The 14,525-nt window shown below is 40.1% G+C and overlaps 2 protein-coding genes across 2 annotated transcripts in view; both read right to left on the reverse strand.

Moving 5' to 3' along the window:
• The window catches only part of LOC132483169 (membrane cofactor protein-like), a 31,414-nt gene extending 30,228 nt beyond the window's left edge, over positions 1 to 1,186 (reverse strand). Inside the window, exon 1 of the mRNA XM_060088418.1 lies at positions 1,066 to 1,186. Coding sequence (XP_059944401.1) covers positions 1,066 to 1,186 — 121 coding nt within the window. The remainder of the gene's footprint in view (positions 1 to 1,065) is intronic.
• A 666-nt stretch (positions 1,187 to 1,852) lies between these two features.
• CR1 (complement C3b/C4b receptor 1 (Knops blood group)) overlaps positions 1,853 to 14,525 on the reverse strand; it is a 156,723-nt gene continuing 144,050 nt past the window's right edge. Inside the window, exons 53-54 of the mRNA XM_060078239.1 lie at positions 11,310 to 11,414; positions 1,853 to 1,946 (exon numbers count right to left, since the gene is read on the reverse strand). Of these exons, the coding sequence (XP_059934222.1) occupies positions 1,853 to 1,946; positions 11,310 to 11,414 (199 nt within the window). The remainder of the gene's footprint in view (positions 1,947 to 11,309; positions 11,415 to 14,525) is intronic.

Raw genomic sequence — 14,525 nt, forward strand, 5'->3', positions numbered from 1 at the left:
CCCAATAAATTGTATCAAATATTTTATTTCCTAACATGTGCCTGGCACTGGGGACCCAAGACCAGCACAGGACCTGGCATATAGAAGGCAAGTATTTGTTGAATGAATGTTGCTAAGAGAAAAATGCAGCATACAAACTATATGTAATAGATCCTAAAAATAACTTGGACATCGAACCACACGTGTATATAAAGACAGAAGGAAATATACCAAAGTATTAAAAATGGTTGTCCTTTGATTGTGTATGTTTTATACAATAAGCATGCCTTTTTTTGGGGTATATATTTAAAGTATTTGTTCGATTCAATGAAACATGGAAAAGAAAAAAAAAAGTGAATGGGCCTCAGCTCTAGTTTATGAGCTGTATGGGAAAACCAGATGAACATCATTTATAGTTCATTTTCAGGCTACTCATTTTTCACTAGGTTTGGCTACCAATGTTTTTTAGGTTGCTTCGGTAAGTCTCATACAAAGCAGCTTCTTTGTCCCACACTGGGCACCATTGGGCTGGCGACTTCCACAAAGCATACACCAGGGTACATTCCCCCAGGCTCCCCCAGCGGGGCACAAACACCCCCCACACAAGGCATCACCGGCCTAGAGAACATACGGCAGCCCCTCCCCCAGGGCACAGCACCAGCCTCGCAGCATCCCCAGACACAGGGGCACTCAAGAGCAAGCCGTCCCCACCAGCACCGGGTCCCTGCTCCTGTTCCGACTTGGCTCGGTCCTGGAAACACCCTACAGACTTTTGCTAGGGATCCAGTTCGGCCCGGGGTAAACCCCGGCCGAGCCCACCACCCCTCACCGCTCAGTGCCCACCACCAAGCAAGCCTTCTCCTCGGCCACTACGTGGTCTCCACCCCGCTGGGTCCCCGCACAGCAAGACCCAGAACATTCCGGCCACGCCTTCAACCCTAACTCCGCACAACCCCGGGTGGATCCAGCTTCGCGCCTCCGCCCGGAGCCAACAATCAAAGCTCCCCCAGCCCTCGGTTCTGGTCTGCCTGCTCCCCGACCCACTCCAGTTCGCCGCCAGGGCGCACTCTCTCTCCAGGCTCCTACCGGAGAATATGGGCAACGGGAGCACTAAGAACAGCAAAAGAATCCCGCCGCAGCACCAAGGAAAAGGGGGACTGTCTGGGCGGCCGGGAGGCGCCTGGCGAGGCGCGCAAGATGCCATCATTTTCGGGGAAATCAGCGGGAAACCCGAGAGACCTTATAATAGAGTTAAGTTACCGGACGCAATAATCCCCGCATTCACAGAGTCATGTGTGGTCACGCAGGTGGGCGTGGCCTAGAACGCTGCAGGAGCGAAGGAGATGGCCTTGCGGGGCCAATGGGCGGGCTGAAAGGCGGGGCCTCGGCGCCAGGGGCGGAGCTTAGGCCTGGAGAGGCGGGGCGAGGCCCTTTCGCGGGGCTCACCCTCCCGGTGAGCGGGGAGCTTTGCGCCTCCTTCTTGTACCCGGACTGTCGCTGACTCCTCTGTCTGAAGACCTGAAGGAGAGCCGCGGCGGCTTGCGGGAAATGGCTGGCTCACCGCCTCTACGTAAACAGACTGTTACCAACCTACTCAGGAAGGGTGGAAAGGAATCAAGGGCCGGTGCGGTCATCACTGTCCCTTTTCCGGAAAGCTGGACTAAAGAATCAAGCGCATCGACCCGAAAATAGAAACCTAGAGCCCAGCCAGTGGGTCACTGTGGGGCAGACACCCCTCAGGACTCCAGTTTGGACCTGGGGCACTCCAGATGGTCCGGACACTTTGACCCTTGCTCAATTTTTAGCATTAGTCAGGCATAATTCGGGACAATAGTTGAGGTTTCCGTGGTTGAGCCTCTGCTTCTGAAGCCTCTCATAGCCTGATTTCAAAATCACGAAAGGTTTGGTCATTGTTCTCCCAACTGCTAAAGTCAATTAGCCTTCGCTGTGTTACCAGGAAAGGACCCCTGGGAAGGTAAATTGTTAACACCGGGCCATTAGCATAATGGGTTCCAACGCTACAGGGCCTTTGTCCTTGAGCCACTAAATGTTTTATTGAAGATGAAATATACATGCATGAAAAAGGCAAGGACGGGGGTGCATTAAGTGCCAAATTTCTTGGAAGCAGTAAATATCATTAGAGTTGGGAGGGGTAGGAATTGGTCAGCTGAAGTGGATAAGGGGGAGAACTTTTCTGTTGAAACGATCTTGCAAACAATGCTGGAACATTAACAATGAGCAAAATTTATTTGTAGAATTATAAGTAAACCTGTATGACTAGTAAAAGAAATATAAAAGTAACCTGACTGGTATTAAAGAGCAAACAAAAGAAGTTGACATTTTCTTATTAGTTGGCAAAGAATAAGAAGGTCAACCAATGTAAGTAAACATATTTGGGGAACCAGTACCCTCAAATTTTAGTATTTAACATAACTTTTCTGTATGTCAAAAGTTTTAAAATGGACATGACTTTTAAATCACCAGTTCCATTTAGAGTTTACCCCAAAGAAATCATCAGAGCAAAGCTGTATAGTTTTGCAAAAAAAAAATTAAATCCATGTGTCTAGCAAAAATATTAAGGATTTTATGGTAGGTAGTTTATTGTTTTAAAAAAATCAATGTGAGAAACTATGATAAATTCCTGAGTGGAAAAAGCAGACTCCAAATCAGTGTGTACCTTTTTTCATTCCTTTTATTAAAACAAAAGTAGTATATTGATACAGAGAGATTAGTTGGAAATATACCAAAATTAACCAATAGTTGATAGGATTACGGATATTTAATTTTCTTTGTGCTTTTCAGCTTTCTATACTGACACTATGTTACCTTTGGAATCAGGTAAAGAAAAAAAAATTATTTACATCCAACCTATATTTCAATTGCTATTTCATTCATAGAATGGTGGGAATAGAACCTGTTATCACACAGAGTTAAGGTATGAGAGGATGGTGAGGAAATGGAAATTCTCCGTATACACTTCAAATGCATCATCTGGAATCACAAAACTTTATATATATATTTTAAAATTAAAAAAAAATTTATTGGACTATAGTTGATTTACAATTTTGTGTTAGTTTCTGCTGTACAGCAAAGCGAATCAGTTATACATATACATATATCCACTCTTTTTTAGATTCTTTTCCCATATAGGTCATTACAGAGTATTGGGTAGAGTTCCCTGTGCTATACAGTAGGTCCTTATTAGTTAACTATTTTATGTATAGTAGTATGTATATGTCAATCCCAACCTGCCAATTTATCCCTTTCCCCCTTCTCCCCGATAACCATGTTTGTTTTTTACATCTGTGACTCTATTTCTGTTTTGTAAGTTCATTTGTACCATTTTTTTAGATTCAAGATATAAGCGATATCATATGATATTTGTCTTTCTCTGACTTATTCACTCAGTATGACAATCTCTAGGTTCATCCATGTTGCTGCAAATGGCATTATTTCATTCTTTTTTATGGCTGAGTAATATTCCATTGTACCACATCTTCTTTATCCGTTCCTCTGTCAATGGACATTTAGGCTGCTTCCAACAAAACTTTATATATTTTTCAACAATTTTATATGTGAGACGTACTAAAGCTATTCTGGGATGAACAAACCATGGAATTTCCTCTTCCTCCCAGACCAATACAATTTTTTGAATTCTTGGCAGAGCATATAAACACAAAGTGTGGATGTGATGTAAAAAATATACACCTTAGTATTGGGGGTTATAAAATCCATAATTTTATAATTAAGTGGACAGTGAAAGGAAATGCAATGAGGGGGAATTATCATTTCTGTTAATTCTTTCAGTTACAAAGGAGTGATATAACAGAAATATTCTGTGGCTCACTGTTGGCATTTACTTATGAAAACAGAATTTATTTCTTCTGCAACTATCTGTACATAATATTGTATGTTAATAAGCTGAAAAAAAACTTTCCCTTTTATTTTTGGGCTTGAAAGTAAGGGTTTTTGGGTTTTTTTTTTTTCCTCATGAGAAAATTTAAAAGGTAGGAAAAGAAGTAGACTAGCTTTTGCTAGATTAGATTCAAGGATTTGGGTTTTACTGGAACTTTGTTTCAGTGAAATTTCTGTACCTGGGGCTCATCAAATCATCCCAAATATAATTGAAGAGTTTCACATAGATTTCTTTAACTTATTTTGATTTGACCCAACTGAGGCTCCATTTGAAAGGTTCTAAGTCTTGTTCTCTATTTTTCTGGACAAGTTCCATGAGGCAGGGATAGTTTTCTTGCTGTATCTCCAGTGCTGAGACAATTCTAAACCTACACTAGGTGCATAATAAATACACATTAAATACTGAATGAAATAAATGGGCATTGCTGTCAAGTGCATTTAACATGTTTCTGCCAGTCCTCCTCCAGTGCGCATTTACCAAATACTGGGAAGGTCCTGAGAGATTTTGATTTTAGTAATTTTAGCCACTAGGAACAAAGAAGGATTTGTCTCTGAAAGGATTTGTCTACAACTGTCTGCAGAGAAAACTTTCCTAAATCAGGCATGGCAAGCTGACCTATGAAGTGGATCTACTGTCTAACCCTTAGCCTTGAGATCATTTTAGTGACTGAGTTCAAAGGGAGAGTACTGACTGTGAACTTCCTAAGGTGCTGAGAGGAATAGAACTCAAGAGTCGAGGCTTTGAGTGAAGGAGGGGCTTAAACACTAGTGGTTCCTCCAACTCTCCCTGAAGATTTTATCAAGCTGCCAGCGATAAAATGAGGAGAGAATGGAGAATACGATTGTTTGTAGACCAGGTTTTGAGCTATGTAGTAGCTCTCCTGTAAGCTTTAGGAATAGCGGTAAGGTAGAGGGAGGTGTCTGTGGATGTCATTAAACCTAGGGTGACTTCATTAAGTAAAACAATGTTAGACAATCCTTTGCCTCCTAAATTGGTATATTTACATTTTGCTTTTCAGAGGTGAGGGTAGCAGCATGAAGGGTCCTGTGAATGTTCTCAGAAGAGGCTTTCACCTGTCATGGTGCTTTACAGGTTAGGTGTTTGTGAAAACCTGAAAGAGAATGGCTAAACAGGATGGTTAGGCCACCTATTTGAGGCTGGTCCTGGGAGCTCTGCCACCTCTACTTGTACCTGGTAGGCACCTGCCAGCAAATTGACCTTCTTACTTGGCTGTTAACCTCAAGAGCATTACTGTGGTGCCACATCCAACACAGGGATTCAGAACCCAGTCAAGTACAGAAAGGAAGGCATTTCTCATAAGGATCACATACTCATTTTGTTTCCTCTTGGCTTTTGAAATCTTTACACAGTAAATATATTACAAACCATATTCCACAAGTTGATTTGCAAAGATAAAATCTCTTATTCCTTTCTTATTATAATGCTGAGACAAATTACATTTAAACTTCATGTACTTTAACTTACATCTCACATTTAACTGTAGAAAAAGGCAAGTGAAACAAAATATTAGAATGTTAGCACTAGGAATACCTTTGGAGATCAATTGGTCCAGCCCCTGCTTTTCAGATGAAATATATAAGGTCAGAAGTGAACAGAAGTGCTCAGTAACACAAGTTAAGCAATATAGTATTTTACCCATAATTAGTAATGTGAAGAAAAAAAATGTTGCCTGCTATTCCAGTTCTGCAAGGAGTAAGCCATTAGCTACTGCAGTTGCTCATGGACAGTACACCCCGAGGGGAATTCAAGATGGAGAAAAACAGGAAGTATGTTGTGCTTTGGATATATAGGCCCCTAGATAGTTAAGATGCATATCTAAGGAAAAATATCTTTCATACTTAGAAAAGCAATAAAATCATTAACTTGAGATGTCTGTTCTTTGGGATTAGCAGTAATCTTTTGATGTTCAACTACATGTCTGCTTTTTTTTCCAGCAAAAAATTCATGTATATCCTGACTGCTGCCTTACCTCCTCAGAGCCATTCCTCAGAGCTGAGAGACTGTTTCCTGGGCTGTAGTCCTCAGAAATGTCCCAGAATAAAACTTAACTCACAACTTTTACCTTGTGAGTTTTTCTTTCAGTGGACAGTATATACATTATTACATAGTATATATATAGTTAATATATACATAATTTAAACACATATTTCCCATAGATAACTGATGTTTACAGAAACGCACAGATTTCTTGCAGTTAGAAAGTCACACACATCAAATATTTTTTAATCACATTGTTCACTGACATACTCCATTCTGGGGGGGAAAAAGAAATGAGAATTTTTTTCTTGTGATGGGAAATTTTGATTGTAAGAATGGTTGATTCCCAAGCAATTGATTTCTAGTTCTCCTTTAAAATTTACTTCCTCAGAAACCCAAGAGATAATAGAGATTGCTAAAATTTTAACTAAGCAAAACATTGAGCAACTTTTCATATTTTCAGGGGCTACTTGTCTTTTGTTTTGTTGACGTAGGTGTATGTCCTTTGCCTGTATTTTGTGAGGTGAGCAGCGGTTGTCTTTGAATTTTTAAGTCTCAAGCCATTTACCCTTTGCTTGTAATATAAGTTGCAATTTTTTCTTTCATTTTTCTTTGCTTATACTGTTTTATTTTTCTATCTTGTATGATTTTAAATTGAAAGTCAAGTTGATGTCCAGTTCACTCTTTATATTTATCAAGGTAAATGTGGAAGAATATACTTTAAAACCCAGAATTACACAGAAATTAGCAGTAGTCTTATACAAATCTATTGTTAAATATCCAGAAAGATTTGATATTTTTTAGAGATCATTAGAGTGGCTGATAATATTATACCAAATAAAGTTTTGATCTATAAGGATGTGGATGCATTGAAGATTCCAGGGCTACTTATTTAGAAGGTGTCAGTACATGTTTATTGTAGGGGAATAAAATGTGCCACCTGGAAATGTGTCTCATTGGCATGAGGATTATTAGGCTGATTATTATTTTTTTTAAGTAAAGTTATTTATTTATTTTTGGCTGCACTGGATCTTCGTTGCTGTGCGCGGGCTTTCTCTAGTTATGGTGAGTGGGGGCTACTCTTCGTTGCGGGCTTCTCATTGTGGTGGCTTCTCTTGTTGCAGAGCACGGGCTCTAAGCACATCAGCTTCAGTAGCTGTGGCATGCAGGCTCAGTAGCTGTGGCTCGCGGGCTCTAGAGTGCAGGCTCAGTAGTTGTGGTGCACGGGCTTAGTTGCTCCACGGCATGCGGGATCTTCCCGGACCAGGGCTCGAACCCATGTCCCCTGCGTTGGCAGGCAGATTCTTAACCACTGCACCACCAAGGAAGCCCTAGGCTGATTATTTTTAAGAAACACAAAGCTCAGGAAGTTCTTTCTTGTTACCACCCTGTTAGCTGCTTAAAAATTTTAGATAAAGTGATTGTTCCTGGAATAGGACTATATCCAGAGATATGTGCCAAGAATATGGGCTGAAGTGGTGGGAGCGGTGTGGCGGGGGGAACTTGGCAGGGCCTAGAGGTCAGTCTACTCAGAGTCTCATTGTCTCTGCCTGGCCCAGCAAGCATTTTTCAAACATTTGTTTTTCCACCTCCATGTAAATTACCTTCCTCCCCTTTTAAAGTCCCAAACCACTACCCCCAACATCCTCCTTCATCTTTAGCTGAAAATGGTATTTAAGGGGAGTGCTCTGACCATTTTGGGAGTTACTCAGTTTTCCTGGGTTTCTCCCACATAAACATGTTATTAAAATTGGTTTGATTTTCTCCTGTTAATCTGTCTGATGTCAATTTAATTCTTAGACCAGCTATAAGAATTTCCAGAGGGAAATTTTCCCTCCCTGACATTATTAGCTTGATAAATTATTAAAAGTCATGCTTTCTTAGTTAATTTAGTGTATTCTGAATGGACACAAAAGTAAGCTAGTTACTTTTATGATAAAAATTATTTTTATTTAAATTTTAGTAGTTTTAAATTAATAACATAGGTCAAAGCGCTTTTGAAATAGAGCTTAGGAAATATCCAAAGCTTAATTTTTTTTCCAGCTATTTCTCTTGAATAGTCTTGACCCATCTCCCCTATAATCATTTAATACCTTTCTAAAATTTTTATTTACTTATTTGGCTGTGCTGGGTCTTTAGTTGCAGCACGCAGGATCTTCATTGCCTCTTCATTGCGGCGTGCGGGATCTTTGGTTGTGGCATGCAGGCTCTTTGTTGTGGTATGCGGGATCTAGTTCTCTGACCAGGGATCCAGCCTGGGCCCCCTGCATTGGGAGCATGGAGTCTTAACCGCTGGACCACCAGGGAAGTCCCAATGCCTTTTTAATAAACAGAAATTAATTTATTTTTCTTTGAGAAAGTGAAAACTGATATACTGTACATTTTCCTCCAAACTGTCTAAAATGAGTGGATTCTATTCAATAAAAAAGAAAGTATTTAAGAAAGAAAAACATATGTGTATAAAGAAACATATATAAAGATTAGCAGAACATGAATTAAAATATTAACAATGGTTACCACTGGGTAGTATAATTAATGTGACTTTTCTTCATCTCTTCTCCCTGCATTTTCCAAATTTGCCCTAATGAGCCCATTCTTACTATAAACATTTGAAAAAAAATGACCAACTTACACACAGAAATCATAGGCAACACTTTTTTTCTTTAAATAGTTAAACTATTTATAAAATCCTAAGTGTAGTTTTCCCCTGACTAGATAATGTGTGCTTTCCGCACAAGAGAAGAGGTGAAGGGGTGACTGTAATCCAAGCTAAGAAGAGGGTGCTTCACTATGTACTGGTAGAGCTTCAGCATCTTCAAGTGCACATGTTTGCATCTCTGTGAAGTCACTTCAAAGATTTTATGAGTCTCAGATCTTATTCTGTTGAAATGAATTGGCTCCTTCCCAATCAACATTTTAATTGGAGGTGTTCTCCAGCTTTATAGTACTTTGTCAAGGAAGGACACTGAAATAACAAGATATTTTTATTTAGATGACAGCGTGGTCAACAACTGAACTACCCAGAATTTATATGCTGATAATCATGATGCTAGCATGGTACATAAATTACAAGTTTTAAAAGAAGTGTTTACTTGGACTTCCCTGGTGGCACAGTGGTTACAAATCCACCTGCCAATGCAAGGGACACAGGTTCGAGCCCTGGTCTGGGAAGATCCCACATGCCATGGAGCAGCTAAGCCCATGCATCACAACTACTGAGCCTGTGCTCTAGAGCCCGTGAACCACAACTACTGATCCTACACACCTAGAGCTCATGCTCCACAACAAGAGAAGCCGCCACAATGAGAAGCCTGTGCACGGCAACAAAGAGTAGCCCCCGCTCACCACAACTAGAGAAAAGCCCATATGCAGCAACGAAGACCCAACACAGCCATAAACAAACAAACAAACAAACAAACAAACAAATAAATAAATAAAAGAAGTGTTTCCTGTCCTCTGTTGTGGCTGCTGTGTCGGGCACAAAAAAGTATAGCATTGCCAACTACCATCTGGCACTTGCCATCTACCTCTACAAGGATTAAATCATGAGCTGCTACAGCTGCTGACTTTCGACATCCCCTGAAAGGAGTTCAGGGTGGAGATCAGGAATGAGGCACTCTGTGCTTTGGAAAAAACTGGCAGAACAGGCCTTCAGATAGTTAGACATTTTCAGGAGAAGATTATATGAGATTTTATTTTTATTCTTGCATCTCCTCCTATCTAGGTAAGTACTAAAAGTTTTCATGGTGATGTCTGCTCCTTGTAACTAGCAGCAACCTTCACAAGACTAGCAGCAACCTTCTGCAAAAATGCGGGCTTGACTGCATATATCCCCCCACTGCCAAAATCACATATATACTGACCTTCCCCGCTGCTCTTTGTAGCGATTTCTCAGAGATATCTGAATGCTGTCTCCCGGGTTATAGTCCTCATTTTGCCCCAAATAAAAATTAACTCACAACTCTCACGTTATGCGTTCTTTTCAGTAGACATCATAAATCAATAAGAGACTAACAATAACTTGAGCTTTCCTCATTGCTTCTTTTGTCAAAGGAAGAGTTCTCAGAATTGAGCAACTGGGCTTCCCTGGTGGTGCAGTGGTTAAGAATCTGCCTGCCAGTGCAGGGGACATGAGTTCGAGCCCTGGTCCGGGAAGATCCCACATGCCGTAGAGCAACTAAGCCTGTGCACCACAACTATTGAGCCTGCACTCTAGAGCCTGCGAGCCACAACTACTGAGCCCATGTGCCACAACTACTGAAACCCATGTGCCTAGAGCCCATGCTCTGCAACAACAGAAGCCACCGCAATGAGAAGCCTGTGCACTGCAGCAAAGAGTAGCCCCTGCTCGCTGCAACTAGAGAAAGCCCCACACACAGCAACGAAGACCCAACGCAGCCAAAAATAAAAAAAAGAATTGAGCAACTAAATAAAAAGAGCCTCATTCTGGAACACACAAAAATAACACAAAAAATGATTCCTTGAGTCTCTTTTCTGATTGATGGTTTTGTTAGAGGAAATAAACAGGAGCTTGAGGTTTGGAGGAGGGTCAGCTTCAGATAGCATGTCCTCCTCCCCTACTCGCAGTAAGATCGAAAGAAGTTACTGTATAGTTCAAGATATCCAAATGCTCCCTTGGCCATGCTGAAGCCTCTCCTGTTTCTCAAGGCCAGGAACACTGTTCTTGTACTAATGGACACCCCTGATGAGGCTCATCAGCTCACCTGTCACTCGCAGTTATTACTGCCACTGAATCCCTCATCATTGTTCTCCTTCCACCTCACAAGACTTCCCAACATCATGTGTTAACTGCATCATTGAATATTCTCATGTCTTTTAACATGGCGCTGTGACACTGGAGATGGCTATATTGCCCCCTCTGCCCCTGCACCTGGTCTGGGTGCACAGGTCTTAATTTTTTACAGACTCTAACTCACTCCTTGTCAACCATATGTTACCACAAATGATTAACCTTACTCCTGTGAAATAGTGTGGCCAAAATTCCAATTTTAAAAGGGAAATTTGAGACAATGTCATTAAGGAATTCCTACCTGTTTTTAAAAATGCGATCAACGGTCAATGTGCACAGATTGAGATGCACCTTGAGTAAATGCTTGGGTTCCAAAAGAAAAAGAAAAGCTTACTATTCTCAAAGGTTCATAGCATAAATGCACAAAAATGTAGGAAAGCTTTGAAAAGAAACTGCCTGTGCAGAGCACTGAGAGTCATCACCCCAAAATCACTGGAAACAACAATCCAAGAAAAAAACCACAAAGGCGTTTCCAGCTCCTGAAGTACATTCCATCTCCTTTGGTATCAGTGATCCAACTAGTGCCATAGCATATTCAAATCCTACTTTCATTTTCAACATTTGAGTTGTTGAAAACGTTTTGAATTCAGTTTATGTATTAGGTACCTGATATTTTCCTGATTTGTTTGCAGAGTATGAGGATGGACACCACTGCCTTCTTTGGGATGCAAATGGATAACTGCTTCTTTCAAGTTTTCATCTGTATTGTTGCTAATTGACAATGGAGAAAAATAGGAAAAATATTTTAAATATATAACTTTCAGTATTGAAAGAAATTAGTAGCTTTCATTTTGAAATTTAGGCCATACTTTGCTTCAAGTTTCTCAAATCTTTGAAGATATCTAAAAAGAAAAAAACCAAATCCCACATTTCAAGTCTAAGTAAAAACTTGCATTAGGAAATAATAATAAAACCATCCTATATATTGTGTCAGAAGATTCTAAATTGCTTATAGACAAGTGTCCATACTTAAAATAACACATTTCACTATTTCCAATGTAATTTTGATTAGTAAATATTGTTCACCACAATACTGTGACATTTAGTTAGGCTTCACAATGTGAATGGCTTTGCACTGCAATTTTACACAAGGCTTCTTTCTTTCCGTGTAGTGAAGATGTAAGTTTTGTTTTCTGTACCGTTAATACCCACAGTTAGGAGAGCAGCAGTAGTTTTCATGAAGGTATATGAGAACTGACAGTATATAGAAGTACTTAATTACTTTTAAATGTCAATAATAACAATCATGTGTAGATAACAATAAATAGAGTTAACTTTTCTGACATTCACCATATGTGAGAACCTGTGTTAAGAGAGGTAGAATCTATTATTTTCCCTATTTTGTAAGGAAGGAAAGTAGAGTTTAGACAGGATATGTATCTTGTTGAGGGTCTCATAGTAGTAAGTGAGTGTGAACACAGGTCTTACCTATTGCAAAGCCCAGGGTCTTACCGGGTATGCTCCTCTGCCTTTGTGGGTCATTTAATCAGCACTTCACTTTACATAAATGAAATGATGAATCATACAATACCTTTAGATTTCAAGTCTAGGTTGGCATTAGGGATTTAAGAATGGAAGCACAAGGAGTTCACTCACTCCACCACTTCCCAGTACTTCCTCATTATTCCTCTTTACCCTCTCATGGAGGTTAGATGGTGGCACCACTTGAGACAAAGAGGAGACTGTGAGTCAGGAGCAAAGTGTCCGCAGGATGAAGAAGGGCAACTTGAGATTCATGCATGAGGAAGCGTAGAGGGCTGGACAGCCACGTTGGATGGGCGTCCAAGGAGCAGTGACTAGGTGGTTAGGTGAGTAATGGCCTGAAAGTGGTCTTGGATGCTGAGTGGTACATGGGGCGTGAGAGGATACAACCTTAGTGAGTATGTGTTCAAAGAATGGCTGTGCAAGTGGTTGATGGTGGCTAATGTGAATAGAGGGTAATGCAGCGAGCCTTTCCAGAGAGCGGCCTTAATAATTCTGAACTCTACACATAATACTAATGAAGACTTCAGGCTTTATCTGAATGTGGACAAGGGGCTGTCTTGTATAGAAATTGGAGCGAATCAGAGGCAAAAACAACAGGTAAGGATTACTGGGCTCTGAATGGAGGAATCTATTATTTCTCAGTAATCAGTGCATGACTTATCTTGATTAAAATTTGTCACAAATTATTGAGGTAGTAAATACATAGTAAAATAACAAGTGTGCAGATAAGACCTTTTTTTAAAAAAAGAACTAGTGAAATGTCAATCCAGTGAGGTTATATCACAGAAAAAAACCTTGCATGAACAAATAGGAAAATTGTCACTAAACCTTAATAAGACAGAGGCCCTTACAGAAATATTATAATTCTCTTGTAGGCTAATAACTCAAAATAGAGTGAAAAATGAGAGTTTGCCTACCATTCTCTAGAAAGATACTGACTCATTATAGCAGAGTAGCTAAGACAAATCCAATAAAATAGAGGGAGAAAAAAAGAATTATTGAAATAAAGAGGAAGTATTTCAACCCTGTACTATACACAATTCTAGATACTGAAATTCAGTGATACAAAATCAGATTCAGAAATGGGCAAAGAAAATTATCAACAGAATGTGTGAAAGGGTTCATGATTTTGCTTCAGATAACTCGGACTAGAGCCTTAACTCTTAACAACTTCCCACTGATATGATTTTAAGCAAGTCACTGAATTTCTCTGCATCTCAGAGGCTTCTCTGCTTTGGGATAATAATATTATTAGGTCTATCTACTTCACAGAATTGCTTTGAGGGCCAAAGAAGACCACAAATGGTAAAGCATTTTGTAAACAACATGTTAGCTATTGCTATTCTTACTACTAGTCTTGACTACTGTAAAAGTGGAGATCAAAAGTCATTAAGTAAAAATTATTTTGAGTCCCTTGTAGGTAGGTGGTCCCTGTTCACAAGTAGCTCATTGTCTGTGGAGGGGCATAGTGAGGAGTGTAGTGGAGATCAAGAAGACAAGAGAGAATTTAAAGAGTGTGAGAAAGGACAATTCAGGGAGAGGCAGGAAATGGCTAGATTGTTTGCAAGAAGTTCTAATGTGATACTTTGGTTTTTTTAAACTTTATATTGGCATCCTCTGTGCATATCAAAACTACAGTTTCTGTAAAGCTTCTTTAGGAGACTGTATTTGTTTAGAACGTTTGCTATAGAAAACTGTTCATTCAAAGTTCAAACTGTTTCTCCTGGATATAGTTTGCTCGTATCTCATTGACTTTGACCACACTGATTTTGTTATAATTAAATCAACTAGTACACAAGCTGTGTATGTTCTATTCCCAGTCAAAAACATTTATTGGGCTTCCCTGGTGGCACAGTGGTTGAGTCCACCTGCCGATGCAGGGGACACAGGTTCGTGACCCAGTCCGGGAAGATCCCACATGCCACAGAGCGGCTGGGCCCGTGAGCCATGGCTGCTGAGCCTGCGCGTCGGGAGCCTGTGCTCCGCAATGGGAGAGGCCACAACAGTGAGAGGCCCGCATACCATATAAAAAACAAACAAACAAAAAACCCCCCAAAAAACCCCATTTCTTTATTTAGGTCTGAATCCTTGCAAGGTTTTGGCAAGTTTAAAAAATAAATGGTGTTTATAAAAGATTATTATTAGTTTTTAAAAATTTTATTTATTTATACAACAGCTTCTTACTAGTCATCAATTTTATACACATCAGTGTATACATGTCAATACCAATCTCCCAATTCATCACACCAATCCCCGCCCACCTCTGCTGCTTTCCCCCCTTGGTGTCTGTACGTTTTCCCTCTACTTATGAGTCTCAATTTCTGCTCTGCAAACTGG

Source organism: Mesoplodon densirostris, chromosome 2, assembly GCF_025265405.1.
Source record: "Mesoplodon densirostris isolate mMesDen1 chromosome 2, mMesDen1 primary haplotype, whole genome shotgun sequence".
Classification (NCBI taxonomy): Eukaryota; Metazoa; Chordata; class Mammalia; order Artiodactyla; family Ziphiidae; genus Mesoplodon; species Mesoplodon densirostris.